The sequence below is a fragment of the Carettochelys insculpta genome, chromosome 8 (genome assembly GCF_033958435.1).
Source record: "Carettochelys insculpta isolate YL-2023 chromosome 8, ASM3395843v1, whole genome shotgun sequence".
Lineage (NCBI taxonomy): Eukaryota > Metazoa > Chordata > Testudines > Carettochelyidae > Carettochelys > Carettochelys insculpta.
Genome location: NC_134144.1, coordinates 1,616,616 through 1,640,457, shown reverse-complemented (window position 1 = coordinate 1,640,457; position 23,842 = coordinate 1,616,616). Strand labels below are relative to the sequence as shown.

General features: G+C 67.9%; 1 protein-coding gene across 3 annotated transcripts in view; it reads right to left on the bottom strand.

The window, feature by feature from the left end:
- Window positions 1-3,554: 3,554 nt before the first annotated feature.
- Window positions 3,555-23,842, bottom strand: part of COL18A1 (collagen type XVIII alpha 1 chain) — a 136,842-nt gene continuing 116,554 nt past the window's right edge. For all 3 annotated transcript variants that reach the window (XM_075001984.1, XM_075001981.1, XM_075001982.1), the window contains 23 exons: window positions 23,118-23,180; window positions 22,380-22,415; window positions 21,950-22,039; window positions 20,803-20,832; window positions 20,682-20,708; window positions 19,913-19,975; window positions 18,487-18,561; window positions 16,801-16,836; window positions 16,045-16,098; window positions 14,185-14,247; window positions 13,389-13,454; window positions 12,548-12,590; window positions 11,382-11,435; window positions 10,248-10,291; window positions 9,736-9,858; window positions 9,324-9,468; window positions 9,162-9,232; window positions 7,631-7,759; window positions 5,731-5,766; window positions 5,352-5,624; window positions 4,396-4,593; window positions 3,915-4,030; window positions 3,555-3,769 (listed from right to left, as the gene is read on the bottom strand). In XM_075001984.1, coding sequence (XP_074858085.1) covers window positions 3,556-3,769; window positions 3,915-4,030; window positions 4,396-4,593; window positions 5,352-5,624; window positions 5,731-5,766; window positions 7,631-7,759; window positions 9,162-9,232; window positions 9,324-9,468; window positions 9,736-9,858; window positions 10,248-10,291; window positions 11,382-11,435; window positions 12,548-12,590; window positions 13,389-13,454; window positions 14,185-14,247; window positions 16,045-16,098; window positions 16,801-16,836; window positions 18,487-18,561; window positions 19,913-19,975; window positions 20,682-20,708; window positions 20,803-20,832; window positions 21,950-22,039; window positions 22,380-22,415; window positions 23,118-23,180 — 2,049 coding nt within the window. In that variant the 3' untranslated portion in view covers window position 3,555. The remainder of the gene's footprint in view (window positions 3,770-3,914; window positions 4,031-4,395; window positions 4,594-5,351; window positions 5,625-5,730; window positions 5,767-7,630; window positions 7,760-9,161; window positions 9,233-9,323; window positions 9,469-9,735; window positions 9,859-10,247; window positions 10,292-11,381; window positions 11,436-12,547; window positions 12,591-13,388; window positions 13,455-14,184; window positions 14,248-16,044; window positions 16,099-16,800; window positions 16,837-18,486; window positions 18,562-19,912; window positions 19,976-20,681; window positions 20,709-20,802; window positions 20,833-21,949; window positions 22,040-22,379; window positions 22,416-23,117; window positions 23,181-23,842) is intronic.

Below are 23,842 nucleotides of genomic sequence, written 5' to 3'. Positions count from 1 at the left end.
AGGAGACACCGGGGGACCGCTGCTCCAGGGCCTTCGACAGCAGGACTGCGCCTGCGTGAGGCCTGGCCCGGGCTGGTCCCGGCTCTGAGCGCGCAGCTCTGGTACAGAGGTGGCGCCTGACCCGGGCTTTGCCTACAGACCTGAGTGACGCGTGCCAGACCTGCCCCACTCCCTGCTGGCTTCTCCCTGAAAAGCAGGGAAGAGCTGATGCCGAGGGCATTGCCTTTGACTTCTGGTTCTGAGCCCCAGCAGGTCCTGGCTTCCTGCTCGAGAAATCCCATGACTCCAGGCTCTGGGGCTTGGAGCATGGCCCAGTGCCCCCCTCCCCTCGTGCTGCTGCAGCCACTAGTGCCCATGCACAAAGCCCTGCACTCATAGCTGCTGGGGGGAGGGGGCGGGCAGCCACGCCCTGCCCTGCCCTGCCCATGGCACCATAGGCACAGCCACGCCCTGCCCTGCCCAGCACACGGCGCCATAGGCACAGCCACACCCTGCCCTGCCCTGCCCAGCACACGGCGCCATAGGCACAGCCACACCCTGCCCTGCCCTGCCCAGCACACGGCGCCATAGGCACAGCCACACCCTGCCCTGCCCTGCCCAGCACACGGCGCCATAGGCACAGCCACGCCCTGCCCTGCCCAGCACATGGCGCCATAGGCACAGCCACGCCCTGCCCTGCCCTGCCCGCGGCACCCAAGGCACAGCCACGCCCTGCCCTGCCCTGCACGCGGCGCCCAAGGCACAGCCACGCCCTGCCCTGCCCTGCACGCGGCGCCCAAGGCACAGCCACGCCCTGCCCTGCCCTGCACGCGGTGCCCAAGGCACAGCCACGCCCTGCCCTGCCCTGCCCTGCCCGCGGCACCCAAGGCACAGCCACGCCCTGCCCGGCCCGCGGCGCCCAAGGCACAGCCACACCATGTCCCAGCCACGCTGTGTCCCGCCCGTGGCCAGGGACATCTGACTCAAGCAGGAGGAAGTCTGTTGCGCCCCCGGCCAGCATCAAGGGGAGGCACAGGCCCTATGACAAGCCACTGGTTGAGAGATAACAGCCCCCAGCCAGGGAGCCCCTCTCCCCTGCTACGTGCTGTGCCAGCTCCTGGCCATGCCCCACTGCCTTGCAGCTCCCCAGCAGCCTGACAGCACGTGCAGGGGGGCTGGCTGCCACCGCCAGAGCCGCTCGCTGACCAGGGGCAGGCGCACCGGAAAGCAACGCGGGGCAGAGTAAAACCTGCGTGAATGAGACGTTCATCCGAGGATGCACTTGCTGCCCGGCCCCGGCCCAAGCAGAGCGCGCCCTCCTTGGGCAGGGGCTGGCCCATGCTGCACCCCAACGCCCGTGCTCCAGGCTCAGGCTCAGGCCCAGCAGGGCAGCACCCCTGCTTGGTCAGACTGACTCCTCAGCCAGGGCGCTGCAGCCGTGCTGTGCTGGCCTGACTCACCAGGGTGTCCCCGAGACGCGGGCACGCCGGGGTCATTCTGCTGCAGCTCCCATGTGCGCAGGCTCCCTTGGCCAGCTGGTGACGGGCTGGGTCCTCTGGGTGGGACGCTGGCTGCAGGCTGGGCTTGTGAGCCCCAGCTCCGTGTACACGCCCCACATAACCTGGTATTGCACTGCACCATAGCTGCCCGTGACCTCTGCCGTGCACCAGCCCGCCACGCGCACGGTGTGGTGTGGCGCCTCGGGCAGGGGGGCTCTGTGTTCCTGCACCGTGTGCGTGCCGGAGCTGCCGAGCCCTGTGGCATGGGAATGCTGGCGAGGGAACAGGCCCTGGGCTGCCTGTCTGCGTAGCCCAGAGGAGCTGTGCTAGGCTGCTTGCTCACAAGCTGAGGGACCTCTCCCCCCCCTTCCCACCAACCACAAAACATGGCCAGAGGTTTCTGTGATGCAGAGCCTCTGGAGGGACCCCAGCTACCAGGGACTGCCCTGCTGCCCTCCTGGTCCGGGCTGGGCAGTCCCGGTTTCCTATCTCACCGTCCCAGTGTACATGGGGGTGTCACGGGAGCAGCAGGACTCTGCTGGTGGTGGTAGCGCTGCCTTCAAAGCTGGCTGGCCAGAGGGCCCCAGGCTGTGGGGAGACAGCACTTCTGGGTGGGTAGGGCTGGCCTTACGGTGGGCAGGGGCAGCCCCCCATCTGTTCACAGCCCCATAAACCCCCAGGAACTGGGCTCCTTGTTGGGGAGGGGCAGGGCTGGGGGCTCCAGGCGCAAGTCCATGCACAGGCCAGGTCAGCTCCACCTCTAGGTGCCTCCCATGGCAGTAGGAAGCTCCCCCTGCCCTCAGAGCCATGCCTCAGTGGCTGGCTGCACTTCCCGCCCCCAGGCAGCATGTGGTAGGAGCTCCCTCCTGCATGGGCAGGGGACAGGCCATCTCACACCCCTGGGGTCAGAGTGAGACCAAACGTGGACACTGCGCAAGCCGGAGCTGGGGCCTGTTCCCGCAGTGTTCCTCTGAGCTGCCACGGCCTGCCTCCCAGGCCTACGCCCGTCTGCACAGCCAAACGCCAGGGAGTGCCAGAGGAGACTCCTTTATTTAGTGCCTTGAGGAACCAGTGTAAAGAACACAACCGACAACAAATAAAAATCCACAGGCTTTAAGTTGCGTTAATCACCCACGGACAGTGGCCGATAAAGGAGTTGTGGACACGCAGCCGTTCTGCTCACAACCTCAGTACAATAAAAAGAAGCTAGTTAAAAATTCAGCACCTCAGGTTCTCAAGCTGATTAAGCCCTTTTGCCGTCGGTGCTTCCGGCGTCTGGAGCACAGAGCACAGAGCGGCCGCCCTGGCGCAGCACAGGGCCTGCATCTCACGGCCAGACGCCCACCGTGGCTGGGGCTCCCGTGGGAAGCCAGGTTTTATGGTAGCAGAGAAGCGTCTCCCATAAGGCCAACGGCGGTCACAAAACCTGGTCCCAATGCCGTGTGTTGTGCGAACGATCCGCCCCCAAGCACCTCCGTGGCTGGCTGTGAGGCACATGCTGGCACCTGCTCAAACGGCGGCCAGCGGGGGGAAGGGGCTCCCCCTCTGTTTGCAACGAACCCTGACAGGCTGCCCTCCAGCAGCTCACCGTGCGGGGGAAGGCTCCTGGGGCTGCCCCAAGCAGGGTGGAGGTGGGGGAGGCCGCGCCAGGGCTGCCGGACAGTGAGATTCAGGGCCCTTCGCCCCGAGGGCATGCTGCCAGCCCCAGTGATGGACTGTGGCAAAGCCCCGCAGGCCGACACTGCTCAGGCCAGAGCGCTGTCCTGCCCTCCCCGGCTCTGCAGAGCAAGTCCTGCACGGGGCCCTCCCTGCCACGGCTGCCCAGCAAGGGCTGGAGAGGGAAGCCAGGGGAGTCCCACGTGACGACTGACCTGATGACCGGGAGGTGACCCGCTGTGCTACAGCCGAGGTGCCAGTACCGCTGGCCGGCTCAGCCCTCCAGTGGCAGCCAGCACCAGGCTGGCCTGTCCAGCTAGCTCAATACTCTTTGGCTTTTCGTCTGCTTCTCGGGGGATGGCTGTGCGAGGGGGGCGGCCCCGGGGCCCCAGTCCGCGCTCCGAGGCGCAGGGCGGGCGGGTCACTTCTTGGCCACAGTCAGGAAGCTGTTCTCGATGCACAAGACGATGAAGGCGTTCTGGCAGCTGCTCGCCTTCTGCTCCAGCAGCTTGCCTGAGGCCAGCGAGGAGGCCTGGCCCATCACCGCGCCCTCCTCCGTCCTCCACGTCTCGCAGTAGCTCTCCGTCAGCCGGCGGCCCTGGGCGTCGGAGCCGTGCCACACGCTCTTCTGCGGCCTGTGACACAAGGCAATGGCTGCAGGGCCCCGTTCACCAAGTGCCCCCGGCACCAAGGGGAACAGGCTCCAGCCAGCTCCGGGGACGTCCCAAGCAGACGTGCCCCGCATTCGTAGGAGCCCCTCCACCGGACAGCGACACCTACCAGGCCGAGTCCCTCAGGACGTCTCTGCCATCGAAGGAGAGGATGCGGCCGCCTGGGCGGAACTGCGCCTCCGCGCCGGAGAACAGCGCTTCCCAGTCGTCAAACAGCACTTCATCCTGCAGGAGCACGGCGTGGAGAGGCCAGGTCAGCCCTGCCGCCCTCCCCACCCCGGAGCCTGGCTCCTGCGCTCCGCGGGGACGGCTGGCCGGAAGGGGGCGGCCCGCAGCCCAGCTCCGTGTGGTTCCCAGGCGCCGGTGAGGTGCTAGGCCAGGCCACAGCGCAGAGCAGGCCCTGCCCACCAGTGCACGAGAGCAGCGGGTGGACCTGCACATGGGCCTGGGTTCAGATTCTGCCAGGGCTCGTGCCCACTGCTTCCAGCTCAGCAGGGTTACAGGCCCCAGCCGTGCCGGGGAAGGGAAACCTCAGCGGCTCTCCTGGGGGCTGCGGCCTCCTCGACCGCGCGGCCCAGCCGCACACCTACCCGGAGGTTGACGACGGGCACCCTGCTCCGGTCGGCCCTGCGCACGATGCTGTACAGGTCTTGCAGGCGGGAGGACAGGAAGGCTCGGAAGGTGCCCGTCAGCCCGACTGCCCGGGCCTGCTGGAAGCACTGGAAGTCGGCTCCGCGGATGCCGCGCATGCTGCCGCTCAGCGGGGTGTTCAGCGCCACCAGGTGCAGCTGGAGCAACAAGCCGGACGGACCCTCGGTGCTGTGCCCGTTCCCAGCCCAGCCCAGAGCTGCGCCCTCCCCCAGCAGGCGGGTGGTCGTCACGGGTGGTAGGGCGCCCAGCCGGCTGCCCCGGTCTCACTCCCCTTCCACCCACAGCCGTCCGCTCCCGGGACGGCCCCAGCCTCGCTCCCTGCCCCCCGACGCCCGTCCCAGGGACGGCCCCAGCCTCGCTCCTTGCCCCGATGCCTGTCCCAGGGACAGCCTCACTGCACGCCCCAGGAACAGCCCCAGCCTCGCTCCCTGCCCCCCGACGCCCGTCCCAGGGACGGCCCCAGCCTCGCTCCCTGCCCCCCGATGCCTGTCCCAGGGACAGCCTCACTGCACGCCCCAGGAACAGCCCCAGCCTCGCTCCCTGCCCCCCGATGCCCGTCCCAGGGACAGCCCCAGCCTCGCTCCCTGCCCCCCAACGCCTGTCCCAGGGACAGCCTCACTGCACGCCCCAGGGAGAGCCCCAGCCTCACTGCCTGATCCTGGCTGCCCGCTTCAGTGCTGCTGCCTGGGGTTGGGGCTGGCAGGTGGTTCCACCACGGGAGGGAAGCAGGGGTGCAGGTAGGGATTGGGGCACAGCTGAGCCAAGCATGACCTTGGCTGTGGGCGCCCACCCTCTCACCACCCTGCCAGCCCCCCAGGTTCAGGGGGCTGGGGCCCAGCTGGCGCTGCCTTGAGACGGGCTATGTAGGGCACTGCCTGCCCGGGGCCGTACTCACGGCGGGCTGGAAGTCGTGGTGGGTGTGAAGGGCGGAAGAGGCGCTCTCTGCCCGGTGGTCGGGGACGGCCAGGGGCCCTTGCTGGGGCTGGGCGCTGTGGGCTGCGTGCTCGGGGGGGTGGCGGTGGCTGGCCACGCCGTCGTCCGCTCGCCAGGGCCGGGCCGTGGAGGGTGGGCTGTGCTCTCGGCGCGGGTGCAGCGGCACGAGCTGCTGGAAGCTAGAGGAGGCCGCGCCGCCGTGCGGGTAGTGGGGCTTGTCGTACACCTCGTTGTCCTGCGGGGGACAGTGCCAGGCTCACTCCCAGCCAGGAGCCGGCCGGGGGCCAGGCCAGCCCTCGGGGAGATCCCCTGGCTGGCTGGGGTGGGGGTGGCTCACTTACCAGCCCGGGGCCGGAGAGCAAAGTGCGTTCCTCCAGCTGAAACCAAGAAGGGCGCAGGCGTTACTGGGGCGGCCTGTCTTGTCCGTCCCGGCGCAGCCAGGGCCCAGAGCGCAGGCAGGCGCACCCCGCCCATGGTAACTTACCCGAGACTCACTCTGATTGGGTGGGGCAGGGGGGAGTACTCCTGCGGGGGGGGGGCGGGGGAGCACTGTCTCTGATTGGGTGGGGTGGGGGGTACTCCAGGGGGGCGCTGTCTCTGATTGGGTGGGGCGGGGGGTACTTCAGGGGGGCGCTGTCTCTGATTGGGTGGGGCGGGGGTACTCTGGGGCAGGGGGGCGCTGTCTCTGATTGGGTGGGGCGGGGGGGTACTTCAGGGGGGCGCTGTCTCTGATTGGGTGGGGCGGGGTCCCTGGGCAGCAGACTCCCAGAGCTGCCAGGCAGAAGCGGCTGCCCAGGCGCCCATGACAAGCTGCATCCGGGGCGGGCAAGGCCCAGCAGCGCCAGGGCTCGGGCCAGAGCCGGGGTGGCGGGAGGAGCAGTGCGACCCCTCACCCCCAGCCCTGCTGATGATCTACGTGGGCACAGGGCAGGGCACACCCCCGCCACCCCCGCGCTTGTGGACGGTCTGTGTGGGCGCCCCCACGAGCTGAAACTCAGCAGCCCCCAAGGCCAGGGCCGGAGGTGCCCTTCCCATCAGCAGCTCTGGCGAGCCAAGGCTGGGAGTAGCATCGCCAGTCCTGCTCCACACCCACTCACCTCACCCCCCAGGAGCGGGGCCGGGCTGTTGGCATGTGCCCCCCCCCCGGGTGCAGGGTGCCAGGAACGGGGCCAGGCTGTTGGCATGTGCCCACCCCCCGGGTGCAGGGTGCCAGGAGCGGGGCCGGGCTGTTGGCATGTGCCGCCCCCCGGGTGCAGGGTGCCAGGAGCGGGGCCGGGCTGTTGGCATGTGCCCCGCCCCCGGGTGCAGGGTGCCAGGAACGGGGCCGGGCTGTTGGCATGTGCCCCCCCCCCGGGTGCAGGGTGCCAGGAACGGGGCCGGGCTGTTGGCGCTGTGACCCCCCCCCGGGTGCAGGGTGCCAGGAGCGGGGCCGGGCTGTTGGCATGTGCCCCCCCCCGGGTGCAGGGTGCCAGGAGCAGGGCCGGGCTGTTGGCGCTGTGACCCCCCCCCGGGTGCAGGGTGCCAGGAGCAGGGCCGGGCTGTTGGCATGTGCCCCCCCCCGGGTGCAGGGTGCCAGGAACGGGGCCGGGCTGTTGGCATGTGCCCCCCCCCCGGGTGCAGGGTGCCAGGAACGGGGCCGGGCTGTTGGCGCTGTGACCCCCCCCCGGGTGCAGGGTGCCAGGAGCAGGGCCGGGCTGTTGGCATGTGCCCCCCCCCGGGTGCAGGGTGCCAGGAGCAGGGCCGGGCTGTTGGCGCTGTGACCCCCCCCCCCCCGGGTGCAGGGTGCCAGGAGCAGGGCCGGGCTGTTGGCATGTGCCTTCCTCCCGGGTGCAGGGTACCAGGAGCAGGGCCCGGCTGTTGGTGCTGTGCTGGGGAGGCCCACGCAGGGACAGTGGCACCTGCCGGGGTGGGTTTCTGGGAGCTGCAGGACCTGCCGCCTGCTCGGCTGGGCAGCAAACGGGCCCGGCAGGTCTCACCCCGCCTGTGCTGTCTGTATGGGGCCATGGGCTCAGAGGGACACCAGTGTGCTCCCAGGAGGGGTCTGTGGTAGTGGGGTGGGACCCAGCAGCCAGACCCACTCTGGGTCTTTCCCTGACCCCGAGGACGGAGGCCTGCACCGGGCAGGGCCTGGCACGCCCGCAGTGTGCTACAGGGCGCAGGAAGGAGCATCACAGTCCGGTCTGTTCAGCTGCCCGCCCAGCCCTTCCCCTGCGAGACCCCAGCCCCGCTCCGTGGACTCACTTGGACTCTGCGGAAGCCGCCCCGCACCCGGACGTACAGCTCTTCTCTGTCCTGCACGAAGACCAGCCAGCCCTCGGGCACGTCTTCGGCCGCGCTCACCATGGACTGGTACGCGGGCAAGACGCGCAGCTGCCAGGGGACATGAGCTGGCGTCAGCTCGGCCAGGGCTGGGCTCCAGCAACAGCTCCCGATTGCAGCAGGGCCGAGGGGGAGACCGCCCCGGAACAGCCCGGCGAGCAAAGGGCCCGGAGCAGCCGGCTGGCGCTGGGGCGAGGGCTCCAGCTTGTGCTTTTGGGGACAGGACAGCCCTGCCCACCCGCCAGCACCGGCTCCCACCCTGCCCCATCCCAGCAGCTGGAGGGCCAATTCCTCGGCACACCTCTTCCCGGCGCGGTAACGGCGCACGCTGCTGCTCTGGGCGGGCGAGCCCAGTGTCTCCCACTGCTGGGGCCGCACTCTCCTTCCTCCCCGGGAACCCGCGCGTGGGCAGCATAAGCTCTGTTGCCACCTGCCTTCCCTGGCATTGCCTCGTCCTGCCGAGGGGAGCCCCATGCCTGGCCCCTCCCGCCTCCCAGGGCTTGCCTGGCCCCACAGCTCAGCAGAGGCAGACCCAGCCGCTCCCAACGGGCAGTGCAGGCGGCTGCCGAGAAGGGCCTCACTTCACGGGGCCAAGTGGCACTGCCGAGGAAGCGTTCGCGCACCCCAGGACCCTCACCCCTCTGAGGCACGCAGGAAGGGCCCACTCTCAGCCAAGGGTCCCTCCCGGCTCTGCCAAGTCATTTCGTGCTGCAGCTCCCAGGCAGGCCCCTGCACTCGTGAGCGGTACTGACAGTCGCTGCTCCCACTCCTGGGGAAGGGCAGCGGGTCCAGGCAGATCCCCTTACCTGCGTATTGCCCTCAGCCCTACAGCACGGGGCTCTGGCCCCTGCCAGGCCTTCCCACCCGGTGCCATGGGCTGCAGAGCCCAGCTCTCGCTGTGGGGATCGCTCTGTACCAGGGCCACACACAGCCCCAGCCCAGCCAGCGCCGAGCAGAGCGCAGGTGGGGTCGCTCCGTACCAGGGCCGCACACGGCCCCAGCCCAGCCAGCGCCGAGCAGAGCGCAGGTGGGGTCGCTCCGTACCAGGGCCGCACACGGCCCCAGCCCAGCCAGCGCCGAGCAGAGCGCAGGTGGGGTCGCTCCGTACCAGGGCCACACACGGCCCCAGCCCAGCCAGCGCCGAGCAGAGCGCAGGTGGGGTCGCTCCGTACCAGGGCCGCACACGGCCCCAGCCCAGCCAGCGCTGAGCAGAGCGCAGGTGGGGTCGCTCCATACCAGGGCCGCACACGGCCCCAGCCCAGCCAGCGCCATACACAGCCCCAGCCCAGCCAGCGCCGAGCAGAGCGCAGGTGGGGTCGCTCCGTACCAGGGCCACACACGGCCCCAGCCCAGCCAGCACCGAGCAGAGCACAGGGACCCTCTGTACCAGGGCCGTACACAGCCCCAGGCACCCTGCTCACAGCCTGGCCCCTCCCTGCACGCCCGGCCTTACCCCAGAGGAGGCTGACGGCCCGCTGGTTCCGGGAGGTCCTGGGGGCCCCGGTGGCCCAGGGATGCTGACAGCTGGAAAGGAAGAACCTCCATTACCAGGCTGGCCCCAGGCCTGGGGGGAAGGGGACAAGAGCCAGAAATGACTCCTTGGGCGCATACTCACGTTGCCTGTGGGGGCCTGGAAAGGAGGGTGGTCCCGGGGGCCCAGGAGGGCCAGGGGGACCCTGCCGCCCCTCGTACCCAATGCCAGGGGGTCCCTGAGGCCCTGGGGGGCCAGGAGGGCCTCTAATGCTGTCCCCTTTAGGACCCTGGGGTGCACAAGGGAAAATCTCCTTCAGGTTATGAACCACCAATGCCCCCCGCCCAGCTGCCCAGCCCCCCAGCGCTCCCTTTCCCGCCGCCCCCCATGCTAGGTGCTTGGGGGCACTTAGCGCCCCTCTGCTGTGAGGCCTCCCTCCCTGGGCACTGAGCAGGCTGGCTCTGCCCTCGGCCCCATCCCCACCCCCCACCCAGGGACACAGCACCCAGCCCCACCAGCTCCCACCCCCTGCCCCTCCCCGACCGCCACGCCTCACCGGAAAGCCAGGATAGCCTGGGGGTCCTGGGGGCCCAGAGCCCGTGGGTCCGTACAGTCCTCCCCCGCCGGGCTCCCCCTTCTCGCCTCGCAGGCCGGGCTCCCCCCGCTCTCCCTTGTCACCCTGTGGGAAGGGGCGGACGTTAGTCTGGGCTGCCTGATGCCCCGGGGCGAGCGGCTGCCCGGCAGCAGCCTGGCTCCGGTGCACGCCTGGCCCTGCACTCTGTGGGGCAGCCGAGGGGCACTCGGCCTGTGGCAACGGGAGCAGCCCAGCACAGGCCGGACACGCGGCCAAGCGCCCTTAGTGCAGCTGACACCCAGGGGCGCCGCGCACGGGCATGTCTCATGGGGGCCCTGCAGCCACGGCCCCATGGGCTCTGCACGTGCAGCCACGGCGGGGGCGCTCGGGGACTCCTGCCAAGGCAGGACACCGGCTCTGGGCGATCCTGCTCCCAACGCCCACCCAGGCTGCCGTCCGCCAGCCGAGGGCGCCCCTCCTCAGCCAGCACTCACCCGGAAGGTGGAGCCGAACTCACTGAGGTCATGGGGGAACCGGCCTGCGAAGAGAAGCATGGAGTCATGCCTGGCTCGAGACGGCCGGTAAGTCCCACGGTGGAGGGTCCCAGGGCATCCCCGGCCAAACCCTCCCTGCCGCCTCGCCCCAGACAGCTGCCAGCTGAAGGGACTCGCGCTGGCCCTGGGGGCCTCAACCACATTCACCCGGTATTATTACGGTGCAAAGCGGAGCACCCGGCAGGCAGGCAGGAGAGGGCAGAGTTAAGGGTGCCCGACCACACGCGGCTGCCCCTGCGTGTGCATTGTGACACGACAGCGCCGGGCCGTGCTCCCTGCTGAGCTTGTCTTCCACGCTGCGCTTTCTTGGCGTCAGGCCCTATACCGCTGGCTGCTCAAGCCCTGCAGTGAATGCAGACAGCCCCGTTCCAGGCAGCTCACCGCACTGGTCCCCGAGAGCCTCAGACCATGCTGAATGCAGCCGGGCCGGCACATACGCTCTGTGCTGTGCGATCCCCGGCCCGCAGAGGGGCACTGAGGCACCACGAGGGGCTGGTCAAAAGCGCCCACTGCTTTGGGGTGTCCAGTCAGGCCCTGAGGCATCGTAAAGCCTCAGCCACACCTGGGGCGCTCAGCACGCCTGCCCATCAGACCCCAGGGTCTCCCGTTAGGACCCCCCATCTCTGCTCCATGCGGCTGACGTGGCAGGTCTTTGCCCACGAAAGTGTAGGCTTGGTTGGTCCATGAGGTGCCACAGGACTTCTTCTTGTTCTCCCAAAATCAAGTGACTTGCCCAGCATCACGCAGGAACTCTGTGGCAGAGGCAGGATCCAGCTCTGCTGGGCAGCATTCAAGTGCCTGCTCCACAAGACCATCCCTCGCCAGCTCTGCCTCACTCATGGCACCCTTCCGACTAGCGCAGCCAGCGAGGCAGGGTCCCACAGACCTGCACCGCCTGACCCCCGTGAGCGAGGCAGGGCCTCGCCGCCAGGGACTTCCCTCCCATCCACCCCCCTTTGCCAGGTGGCACCCACCCATGGTGCAGGGTCTGCATGCAGAGCCAGGCCCGGCTCACCCCAGCTCTTGGGGGGCCCCATGCAGCGCAGACAGAAGACCAAGGTCTTGCTCACTTACCTGGGGGCCCTGGGGCGCCGGGCTCACCCTGTTCACCCTTCTGTCCCGGGTAGCCTGTCAGAAGAAAGCACCAGCTGCTCGGAGGAGAAAGGCAGAGCTGACCCTGCTCTCCCAGCCCTGTGCCCACCGCAGGCCGGATCTCCCCCTTGCACATGCAGGGCGACAGGCAGCAGGCCTCAGGAACTGCCGGCAAACGCTGGCCCTCCCGCGGCCCCACTGGAGGTGTGGGGGACTGCAGAGCCCAGCCCTGCGGGGTGGTGCCGCTCGGCTGGGAACTGCAGGTACCACACTGCACACAGCTGCTGGCCGGCAGTGGGCAGGAGAACAGAAGGGTCCCGACCTGAGCTCCAGAGCAGGCTGCACCGGCAGCTCCCCGGCAGCCAGAGACACTGGCGCATGGAGTCCAAGTGCGAGCGCAGGAGGTGGGCATCTCCCGACCCTGAGCAGCAGCTAGTGGCAGCAGCCTGCCCTGCCCTGCCCTGCCCTGCCCTGCGAGCCAGCAGCTGGAGAGAGCAGGTGCCTAGCACGGTGCTGAGCAGGGAGGAAAGGCGGCTGGGACAGGAGCTTACCCAGCAGCGCTAGTCTGGCTCCGCCGGGAGAAGAGGCCATAGGCAAGGGCTGCTCAGGAGGCACAGCTTGGGACAAGCTTTCCACCCAGCTGGTTCCCCTGGCGGCTTCCCAGTGCCCTGATGGCTTCTGCAGAGAGCGTCCGCTTGCCATGGCAAGCGCCAGCTGCTCAGCAGCCCCAGCACACACAAAGGGCACCGGGACTCTCCCCCACGCCAGCTTCCAGCCCAGATCATCGGAGTTCCATCACCGAGAGGCCGACGCTTTTGGGGGGAATTGCGATTCCCGCGAGCGACTGATCTGCCCGTCAGCGGGACTAGCCTGTTTCCTGCCCAGCCACACAGCAAAGGGCGCAGCACAGCCCAACACAGCAAGGAGGCGCAGCGCTGCTGCCAACCCTGCTGGGAAGTCCTGTCGCCCCAGCACTGGAGAACCCGGACCAGGCTATCCAGGCCTTACAAACCCCGCCCTGGCCCGTGTCCCCTGCCTGGGGCTCTCTAAAGCCCCCCTCGGCCTCCCAAGCCACGTGCAAAAGGCTCGTTGGCAAAGCTCAGACTCCCACTGAGATGCACAAGGCCCCAGCGTGAGCGCCGTCTTACCCGGCAGTCCTGGAGGGCCGGGTGGGCCCAACTCACTGAAGGCCTGAAACGACAAAGAGCAGCGCTTTCGTCTGGCGCTCTGCACCGCTGCTCCAGGGCCTGGCCTGTGGTACAGCCACGGCTCCCGCTGACGCTGGTGGACCCTATGTCCTGTGCTGCACAGAACCTCCCTGTGGCTGGGACTCGCCCTGCCAGCAAGCAGAGCTCACTGGTGCTGCTGGGTCTCCCAACGCAGACAGGCCGCACCACGAGCGGTCCAGCCCGGGGCAGGTGGAAGGCCACGTGCACCGTCGCACACGGGCCCGGTGACGTCGGGGGCAGAACCTAGACTTCGCTGCTGGGATTCGGAGCAGGCGGGTATTGGCTCGGCCAGCCGGCGCCTGTCAGGCTGAACCAATGGCAGATGCCCGGCATGGGGAAGGCTTTGCTCAGCCAGTCACGGGGTCGCAGGCTCCGCGTTCCTGCCCGGCTTGCTGGAGAGGGGTGGGTGGGGCCTGGCCAGCCCTGGGTTGCAGGTGGGTTTACCAGGAGTTGGCAAGGCAGAGTAGTGACGGGGGCACCGGCTGCAGAACACACCATGGGCAGCCGGCTGCGCACCATCTGCCCGGGGCCGTGGGAGAGGGGCTGCTTCTCCGGCTGGCCGCCCCGGACAGGGTGGCTGACCCAGCAGGGGTGGAGCACCTCCACGTGCCGCTCGCCCTTCGGGAGCGCCAAGCGCACTGCCCAGCGCTCTGGGACAGGCCTTGCCGGCGCAACGGCCCCTGTGCCCAGCGAAGGGGGCTGCGAACCGCGGGCTGGTGCGCCTGGTCTGGCTGCGCGACGGCGGCAAGGAGCCACTTACGTTATTGTCGTAGATGGATGCTGCGCTGCCGGGGGCACCGGGAGGCCCGGGGGGACCAGGGGGGCCCTGCCGAGAAAAGAGAACCCCCCCCACCCTGCGTTTCAGGGGACCGGCCCGCGCTTGCTCTGCTGCACAGATTAACCAAGACTCCTCCGTGGGCCTCTGCCCAGCACTGCCGCATGCAGACGCCCACCTCCATGGCAGCAGCTCCGGGCTGGCGCCTGCTTTCCCCAGGGGCTGAGCGGGGTCAGCTCCCCACAGCCCCGAGCCCACCAACGCCAGCACCGACTCCTGGTCGCAGCACCCCCTCCCCTCACGGCGCGGGCGGGGGCAGCAGAGCAAACACGTGCAAACAGGGCAGCCAGCGAGGCCGAGGCTGGAGCCAAGGAGCAGAGCAGGGAGAAGCAAAGGCTGGAGCCTGCAGAGCAGTAGCTAGGCTGGGGCACGCCCAGCCACTGCCTCCGGCCTGTCCCCTTGACCACGGAGCTCCATGCCAGCAACCTGGGCACAAGCATGCTCCTATGCCCACAGCCCAGCCCAGCCCAGCCCTCTGTGGTGCCTGGCTGCCCACATCCAGGGCTTGTCACCAGCCACAGACCCTCACTATGCAGCTGCTGGCTGGCTGTGGGGTTGGGGCACACGGCTGCTCCTGCCAGCATCCAGCCCTTCTCCCACCTCCGGCCCAGCCCTCCCCGCCTACTGCCTCGGCGCTGCCGCGCTGGGCTCCCTGTGCATGACAGGCCGCCGCCCAAGCCAGCTGCTGCGCCCCACCGTGGCCTCGGCCCGGGGGTCTCACCTGCACACCTGGCCCTCCGGAGTCGCCCATCTCACCCTTCAGCCCGTTCATGCCGGGACGACCCTGCGGACAGACAAAGCAACTCAGGGGTCCGAGGGCAGGAACGCACAGCAGCGGTGGCCCCGCGCGCACACCTGAGCCGGACAGTGCCGCACCCGAGGGGGCCGTCCTGCAGCACACCGCTCTCCCACACGCAGATGGGAGAATGCACTGGCCGGGGGGCGCGAGCACCTGACCAATCAGCTGTCTGCAAGCCCCACACTCTGCAGCCCAGCGCGGTGACTCCTGCGCCAGACCCCACCTCCAATTCCTGCAGCAGAGCTGTGCCCAAGCAGCCGACGCAGAGCTACAAACGGGCAGGGATGGTGATCCCGCTGTCCAGTCCTAGAACGGGAAGGGACCTCGAGAGGCCATCGAGTCCAGTCCCCTGCCCCAATGGCAGGGCCAGGTGCCACCTAGACCATCCCCGATAGGTGTCTGTCTAACCTGCTCTTAAACATCTCCGGTGATGGAGATCCCACCACCTCCCTCGGCAGCTTATCCCAGCGTCTGAACACCCTGACACGTAGGAATCTTCCTAATGTCCAACATAAACCTCCCTGGCTGCAGCCTAAGCCCATTGCTCCTTGTCCGGCCCTCAGAGGCCCAGGAGAACAATTCTTCTCCCTCCTCCTTGTAACCCTCTTTGAGGCACTTGAAACCTGCTATCATGTCCCCTCTCAGCCTTCCCCTTTCCACACTAACCAAGCCCAGTTCTTCGTCTTCCCTCACAGCTCGTGTTCTCTACACCGTTAATCATTCTTGTTGCTCTCCTCTGGACCTTCTCCATTTCTCCACATCTTCCTTGAACTGCGGTGCCCAGAGCTGGACACAGCACTCCAGATGTGGCCTAACCAGCGCAGAGTAGAGCGGAAGAATGACTCCTGGTGTGCTGCTCACGGTGCTCCTGTTAATGTGCCGTGCCCCAGGGTGAATTGTTCCCAAGGCTAATTCTGCTCTAACAGGGTCGGCGTGCTCTCCAGCGTGCCTCTGCAGCCGAGGGCACCCCGTGCAGTCCTGAGGGTGGGAGCCAATGCACCCTGCCCAGAGCACCGTCAACTCCTTTAGCAAGTCTGTGGCCACTCTCCAGCTACCAGGCCTGGGCTCTGTCCAGCTCAAAGCTCAGCACTCACTCAGGCTGTCCAGCATGGTTGGGTTCCCAGGCAGCACCAGCATCAGCATCCACCTAGGTCGAGCTCCAGTAGGGAACTGCTCAGTGGCTTCTTTTATATTGGCCCTGAGTGGCTGTCACTGAGACAGCCGCTCTATCCTCCCTGGAGGAGCTCGTCTGCTCCGTCAGGGCTTAGTCCACCCCATCACACTAAACTGTTGAAAATTTACACCCTCTCCCCACTCCGCACCTGCCTCAGCCTCCCTCCATGGCAGTGTGAGAGGCCTTCTCTGCCAGCCCCAGGCAGCAACTTCCTGGACGCGGCCAAGTCACCCCTGCACCTCCTCTTTGCGCTTTAATCCTCCTGGTGGCTCCTCAGGGCCGCCTCCGATCTACAGCTCCCTTCCAGAACCGCAGGCCCCAGAGCTGGACACGGGCTGGCCGCAGCCACAGCAGGGCCTAATGCAGAGGCACTCGCCCCTTAGTGCAGCCCAGGCTCGCGGTGGCTCCACTTGCTTGTGAACACCGCGGGAAACACGAGCCCAGCAAGACATCTCCAACTGCACTGAGCCGTGCAGTGTTCCCGGCTGGCGGCAGCCTGGGGACGTCTCCAGGCCCTGCTCCAGAGAGGCCCTGGGTGCAGCGCTGGCTAGGGAAAGGGGCGCAGGCCTGGCTCACCCCGGGACACACGGGCGAGAGGTGGTTCTTACCGGCCTGCCAGGAAGGCCAATGTCCCCCTTCTGTCCCAGTCGTCCAGGGAGGCCCTGCAGGGAAAGCAGGAAGGGAGACCCGCTCAGAGGGCGCACCTGCAGCAATGGGGGGACGGCGCAGCTGACTCAGCCCTGGACTTCTAGCTATACTTCAGCCTTCAGAACACCCCCGGACGCAGAGCCCCCCGGCTGCCTGGGCAGAGTGAGACACTGCATTTCCTCTCGTCTGTCGCCCGCTGCCCACTCGTTTCATCGGCTGAGCTCCTCCCTGGGGCGCCATTCCTAGTCGTTCCCACCTCGGGGCCTGAGCAGTGCCAGGCCGCAGGAGTCAGTGGTGTCTAGCTCGTTTCCTGCACTTGCGCTGCTCACTGGGCTCTGGGAAGATACTGAGGGTGCATTACAGCTACATAACAGCGCAGAGAGCCAGGGCTGGGGCTGGAAACACCTTGCAGGACCACGGGAAACTTAGCCACAGCCATGACGAGCGGTTGCCAGGCTGGATTACGGATGCTGCCGGACGCGTGTGCTGGGTTAGAGGTTCAGCTGCTCCCGCAGCACAGACGAGTCGTGGGCATTGCTCAGCAGTGGGCCACGGACCCCAGGGCTGCAGGCCACACTGCCCCATCTAGCACTTGGTCCAGCTCCGGTACCGCCCCACAGCTCTGAGCGGGCAGCAGGAGGCCGTCCACTGCCCACACAATGCGTAAGGAGCCCCCTTTGCTGACAGAATGCTAGAAAATGCAGGTGCCAACTTACTGCCGGGCCCACGGGTCCCACCGGCCCCAGCTCACCCTGTGGGCAAAGAACAGGGAAAGGATTAGACCTTCACATCCATGTGACCCTGCCTCCCACCCTGTTTGGGCCACATCTCCATCATCCCCGAGCACGTCACTGCACAGCCAGGGGTGCTGCTGCCCGGTCTATGCCAGGGAAGGCGGGTGTAGCAGGCTGTGCCAGCCATGGGGTCCCCGTGCTGAGCACAGCCCACTCGCTGCCTAATGAGCAGGTGAGTGGCAGCGGCCCCTCCCAGGGCGCACCGACAGTCCCAGCCACCCTGGGACATTTGGGGAACCTTGCCCGCGTTGACTCCCTGCAACCTCCCTACCCACAAACCAGCTTAGATGCTCCTGGCTCCCACAGGGTCAGCCCGGCAGAGGTAGGACTGGTTGGGTGCCCTGATTGAGGTGCGAAACGAGATGGGGGTGGACGGAGGGGTCGGCCCGGCAGCGGTAGGGCCGGTTGGGTGCCCTGACCGAGGTGCGGAACGAGATGGGGGCGGACGGAGGGGTTGGCCCGGCAGCGGTAGGGCCGGTTGGGTGCCCTGGCCGAGGTGTGGAACGAGGTGGGGGCGGACGGAGGGGTCGGCCCGGCAGCGGTAGGGCCGGTTGGGTGTCCTCGCCGAGGCGCAGAACGAGGTGGGGGCGGACGGAGGGGTCGGCCCGGCAGCGGTAGGGCCGGTTGGGTGCCCTGGCCGAGGTGTGGAACGAGGTGGGGGCGGACGGAGGGGTCGGCCCGGCAGCGGTAGGGCCGGTTGGGTGTCCTCGCCGAGGCGCAGAACGAGGTGGGGGCGGACGGAGGGGTCGGCCCGGCAGCGGTAGGGCCGGTTGGGTGCCCTGGCCGAGGTGCGGAACGAGGTGGGGGCGGACGGAGGGGTCGGCCCGGCAGCAGTAGGGCCGGTTGGGTGCCCTGACCGAGGTGCGGAACGAGGTGGGGGCGGACGGAGGGGTCGGCCCGGCAGCAGTAGGGCCGGTTGGGTGTCCTCGCCAAGGCACAGAACGAGGTGGGGGCGGACGGAGGGGTCGGCCCGGCAGCGGTAGAGCCGGTTGGGTGCCCTGGCCGAGGTGTGGAACGAGATGGGGGCGGACGGAGGGGTCGGCCCGGCAGCGGTAGGGCCGGTTGGGTGCCCTGGCCGAGGTGTGGAACGAGGTGGGGGCGGACGGAGGGGTCGGCCCGGCAGCGGTAGGGCCGGTTGGGTGCCCTGGCCGAGGTGTGGAACGAGATGGGGGCGGACGGAGGGGTCGGCCCGGCAGCGGTAGGGCCGGTTGGGTGCCCTGGCCGAGGTGTGGAACGAGATGGGGGCGGACGGAGGGGTCGGCCCGGCAGCGGTAGGGCCGGTTAGGTGTCCTCGCCGAGGCGCGTACCGAGGTGGGGGCGGACAGAGGGGTCGGCCCAGCAGAGGTAGGGCCAGTTGGGTGCCCTGGCCAAGTCTCAGAGTGAGGTGGGGGTGGATGAAGTGGGCACAGGGGCAGAACAACGCAGGCCAGTGGTTGCAACCCCAACCCTCCTGGCTGGCCTGGGCCTCGCTGCACCCACAGCTGCTCAGCGTAGCCCCCGCCCCACAGAGGCAGAGCCACGGGCCTGAGGAGCAGCAGCCTGGCCCAGCACAGCCCTCCCGAGGCGCAGTGATCATCCCACGCCAGGCGGCCCAAGTCGCTGCGTGACCTTGTCTCCTTTGGGTCCGGCCAAGCTGAGCATCCCATCGGGGCTGAGGATCGTTCCAGGCTCTCCTTTCTCGCCCTGGGGACAGCAGAGGGGAAAACGAGCAGGCATCAGGAGAGAGACAGCCCAGCCTGGCCCAGATGCCTAGAGCACCTCCAACAGCCAACACAACTGCCAGCCAGGGAGGGCGAGGCTGTGACGGGCACGCTGCCCTGCTGGTCAGCCCAGAGCAGACCATGCCCCACGGAGGGACGGCTGACAAACCGACGGCGACCTGCACCCGTCCTTTGCTTCTCCGCCAGCTCGCTGGGCTCCAAGTGGGGCAGAACACAGCTCACTTCGCAGTTATCTGTCGCTGCTAGAGCCCGGGGCTAAGGAAACCTAACGGCACAAGGGTGTGCCTCAGCGCTCCAAGGCCAGGGAGGACCACTGTGCCTCTCCAGTCTGAGCGCCTGCACCAGCCCAGCCAGAGAGCTGCCGCCCTCCCATGCCAGCTGGGGGTCGTGAACCACGCTGGGGCAAGCAGCTCAGAGCATTCACGGCTGTCAGGGTTAAACATTTACCACTCCCTCATTTCCAGCCTGAATGTGTCTGGCTTTGACTGCCAGTCACTGGACCACGTGATACCTGCCTCTGCTGGATTATGGCACATTGTTCTCGTGTCTGGTCCCCCCAACCCCCTCCGGGAGATAAACCCCGAGCTCCTGGAGTAAAGCCACAACAGCGTAAGCCCAACTCAGTCGGTTTGCCAGCAAGGTGCGCCGGACTCTGCTGGTTTTGCTCTAAGGCAGTGGCTCTGCTCTGACCGCCCTCCAGTTCCTCAACTCCCTTCCTGAACCGTGGGCCCCAGAGCGGGACACAATGCCCTTCAGTGGTCCCACCCGTGCCACGCACCCCTCTGCTCCCCTGGGGAGCCCTGTTCGGCATGCCAGCACTGCAAAGCCCAGTTTGCTTGGCTTCAATGTCAGCCTCAGGGGCCGAGCCAGCCGGCAGCAGCGCTCTGAGCCCGGCAGGACGCACAACAGGCAGCCTGGAGCTCTCCTGCAGCAGTGGGACGGGTGGGTGGACGGGAGCAGCCGGGTGGTGACTTCACACCTTGCATTTCTCTTTCTCCGCTCCCAGGCAGAGGGTGCGGCCACAGGACTCCATGGTGCATGCACTGGAAGGAGCGCGGCTGGCTCTGGCGACCCCTCTCAGAGCAGCGGTGGCCTCAGGTGAATTTCTCCCCCTCCTACCCCCCGCCCCGAGCGCAGTCTGCAACCAAGCCGAGCAGGATTGCATCTGGTCTCTTCTGCTGGGCACCGGGAGCCCATCAGTGGGGCTGAGAACCAGAGAGCAGGAGCTTCGCAGGCTCAGGGAACCCGTCGCCGCCACAACTCAGAATCACACCGTGAGCAGGGCAGACAGACAAACAGACGTGCCGTCCTACCTTTGGCCCTGGAGCACCTGGGAAGCCTGGGTTGCCTGGGTTTCCTTTCGGTCCCACTGGGCCCTGAAAGAGGAGCAGGCAGGAACAGCCATGGAGACGGTGTAGCAATGCAGAACTCTCCCGGATTTCAGGATGGCGGATCCCCAAAGGTGGGGCAGGCTGGGAGGCTCCTTCCCGGGGCCTGTGACAGCTCAGGCCCATGGAAGACGTTCGCAGCTTGCTTTGCAAGCAGCCCAGTTGCTTTGGCAGGGAGGAGTTGGCACTGCCTGGGCTGGGCAAAGACAGGCCCCGCGTGGCACTCTCGCAGGTCCAGGTGGCCTTGCACAGCTGGTGTAACCGGCACGCTTGCCAAAACAACAAGAGGTGCAGTCCCAGACAGACCCTGTCGCACCGTGAGCCCGGCCAGCAGTGCCGCAGTACGAGGGGAAGGGACGGGACCCTACCAAGTAGTTTGAAAAGTCCAACATCTCCTGGAAACGGGAGAACTGAAACGAAGCTCAGCTCTGGCCAGTATCAGGAGAGGGCTCCCCACAGGCCTACCCTGCCCCACCGCAGACGGTGTGGGGGCCGGATTCCCAGCTAGTGAAAACTAGATTTACACCAGCTGGGGATCTGAACTAGACAGAAACTCCACACTTGGCTCTGGGCCCTGGGGCCAGGGTATCTGGTTGGGAGGTTGGTTCCGGCTCCCACCAGTGCAGAGCTGCTCCACACAAGGCCTGGGCAGCTTCCCCGCTCTCCTGGCTTGCTGAGACTTCGGGCTACTCACCGGGAAGCCAGCATGGCCTTGCCTGCCCTGGGGAAAGAGACAGACTGTCAACTCTCCTCTCTGGCACAGAGACCGGTTTAAAGCCATCGGTGCAGGGCAGGGGCCGCCTGGGGCTACGTACCTCAGGGCCTGGCACAGCAGCTAACGCTCTCTGAAAAGGAACAGATGCACTTCAACCCGCAGGCCTGCGCTGCGTTGCCGCCCAGCGCTCAGCTACTGCCACAGCGCACCGCCCCGCCCAGCGCCGCACCGCACCACCGCCCCCCCGGCGCTGCCCAGCGCTCAGCTACTGCCACAGCGCACCGCCGCGCCCAGCGCCGCACCGCACCACCACCCCCCCGGCGCTGCCCAGCGCTCAGCTACTGCCACAGCGCACCGCCGCGCCCAGCGCCGCAGCGCACCACCACCCCCCCGGCGCTGCCCAGCGCTCAGCTACTGCCACAGCGCACCGCCGCGCCCAGCGCCGCAGCGCACCACCACCCCCCCGGCGCTGCCCAGCGCTCAGCTACTGCCACAGCGCGCCGCCCAGCTACCGCCGCAGCGCACCACCACCCCCCCGGCGCTGCCCAGCGCTCAGCTACTGCCACAGCGCACCACCACCCCCCCGGCGCTACCCAGCGCTCAGCTACTGCCACAGCGCGCCGCCCAGCTACCGCCGCAGCGCACCACCACCCCCCCGGCGCTGCCCAGCGCTCAGCTACTGCCACAGCGCACCGCCGCGCCCAGCGGCGCCCCGCACCGCCGCCCAGCTACCGCCGCAGCGCACCACCGCCCCCCCGGCGCTGCCCAGCGCTCAGCTACTGCCGCAGCACACCACCGCCCCCGGCGCTCAGCTACCGCCGCAGCGCACCACCGCCCCCCCGGCGCTGCCCAGCGCTCAGCTACCGCCGCAGCACACCACCGCCCCCCCGGCGCTGCCCAGCGCTCAGCTACCGCTGCACCAGGGGCTGACACAAAGCCCGCCAGTGTCAGGCGACTAACCTCAGTGGGCTGTGGCCCAGGCCCTGGGGTCGCAGGGCACCGCCACCAGCATTGTGGCTTCAGGGCTTTTACTCCAAGTTAATCAGGCGCCTCGGCCCAGGCCGAAGCGCGCCTGAGCTGGGCACTGGGCATGGGACGCCGGGTCCTGGCTGCAGTAACACAGCAGAGCTGCTCTGCAGCCTGGTGCCAAAGCTGAGGGAGCTGAGACGCGGCAGCGGCTGCGGCTGCGGCTGCGGCTGCGCCTGGCGAGAGGGAAGAGGCTGGGCAAAGGGGAGACGCGCCCTTACCTCTTCGCCCAATGCATAGATGACCTGCCCCGGGGGTCCCGGGAGCCCGGGCAGGCCTGGGGAGCCCACTCCGTCTTGGCCGCGCTCACCCTGACAAAGAGAGTTCAGTGCAGGCTTCCTCCCACTGGGCTCACCTCCGCTCAGACTCTCCCCAGGGCCCCACACAACGGAGCCCACCCTGATCCCATCCCCCTGCCAGCGCCCAAGCGGCTGGGTGTCGAGACAGAGCTCTGCAGAGCGTGGCTCCCTCCCCCGTGTTCAGAGCAGCCCTCGGCCAGGCCGGCATGGAGGGAAGGGAGCCAGCCAGCCACACGGCCACAGGACGCCGCTCGGAACCAGCCAGCGACCACGCCTGAGCACAGCCCCAGGGCTGGGAGAGGGGGCTCTGTGTGCTTGCCTGCGGGCTCCCTGTCCCCAGCGCAGCACTCACCTTCTCCCCCTGGCTGCCCTTGTCGCCCTTGGGTCCCTGCAAAGAGAGGTGAGGTAAGAGCAGCCCACTTGCACCCAGGCCAGAGCGGCACACCCAACGCTCTCCCCCCATGGCAGCCCCAGAGCCAGGAGCCGCCTGGCAGACAAGGCAGGCTCTGCACCTACAAGAGACTGAGGCTCACTTCGCAGACTGCCCAGCCCTGCTGCTGAGGGCACGGCCAGGGACGGACGGCAGGAGCTGGCCCGAGGATGCCCCAGGATGTCTCCTCTGGTGAGCAGGGCTCCCCATTAGTGGCTGTGGCGAGGGAAGCTGCGTGACGGAACCAGCGATGGAGGAGCTGAGCCGACGAGGCGACCAAAGGGGCCGAGATGGTCTCCAGGGGCTACCGGGAGCTGTAGCCTGCTGCTGAGAACGCCCCTTGGGCCGGCCCAGCTCCAGAACAGCAGATACCCCATTAGCTCCGAGCGGGAGTCTCTTTCTTTCTGTCCTGCCAGCACAGCCCTGCACACAGGGCAGGCGGGCCTGGGGAGGAAGCCTGGCCCAACCCCAGAGCAAAGCGTGGAGCAGTGCTGCTGGGACGTGCACCGTGCATGGGTTCCATCGGTCTGAGCGAGCACTTCAGGTGCAGGGCACGGGACAGCCTACCCCCGGCCACGAGCCCCCCACCCGCCCACGCCGCACTGTGGCAGATCACAGAGGACTCCGAGCCCACACCCGGGGCAGAACCCGGACGCTTACCTGAGGTCCCGGGAAACCTTCCAGTCCCGGACGCCCATCCACGCCTGGAGCACCTGAGGCCCCCTGAAACACAAGGGCAGCACACTGAGATCGGCTCCTGGAGGATGCAACTCACACAAACAGCTCCAGAGTCCAGATGCCACAGGGCCCCACCCAGCTTCCCAAAGACCCCAGCACAAGCTGGCTCTGGGGCCCCGCGCGGGTTTGGGTGGGTTCTGCATCACAGGGCCCCACTTTTGCACATCCGCCTGACGACTGAGTGAGGCACTCGAAACATTGGGCTCCCCCTGCACGTCGCTACCGGCTCAGTCAGAGGAGCGTAGTTTGGAGCACAGCCAGTCAGAGCTCTAAGCTGTGCAGCGCCGGGGGCAGCCCTCCACGCAGAGAGGGGCACAGGAGGGGGGCAGTCGGGGCGGCCCCCCGTTTTCATTATCTGCACTCTTCACACAGGACACGTTCCGCACACCCAGCGGTGAGAACAACGTCAGCCCAGTCCTGCCTGTTGGAACCTTTGTGATGTCTTGCCCACGTCGCGCTCAGTCGAACTGCGGCGGAGAGCCAGGACGAGGCGGCTGAGCCTCAGCGTGGGACTGACGTTTCCACCTCCGGATGGATTTGCCGCACACCACAGCCGCTGGCCAGGCATGCACCAAGGCTCCTGGCGGCACACGTATCTCGGCTCTGCTGGAGGCACCACCCTCAGAAGACTCCTGGGGAGCGAGTGC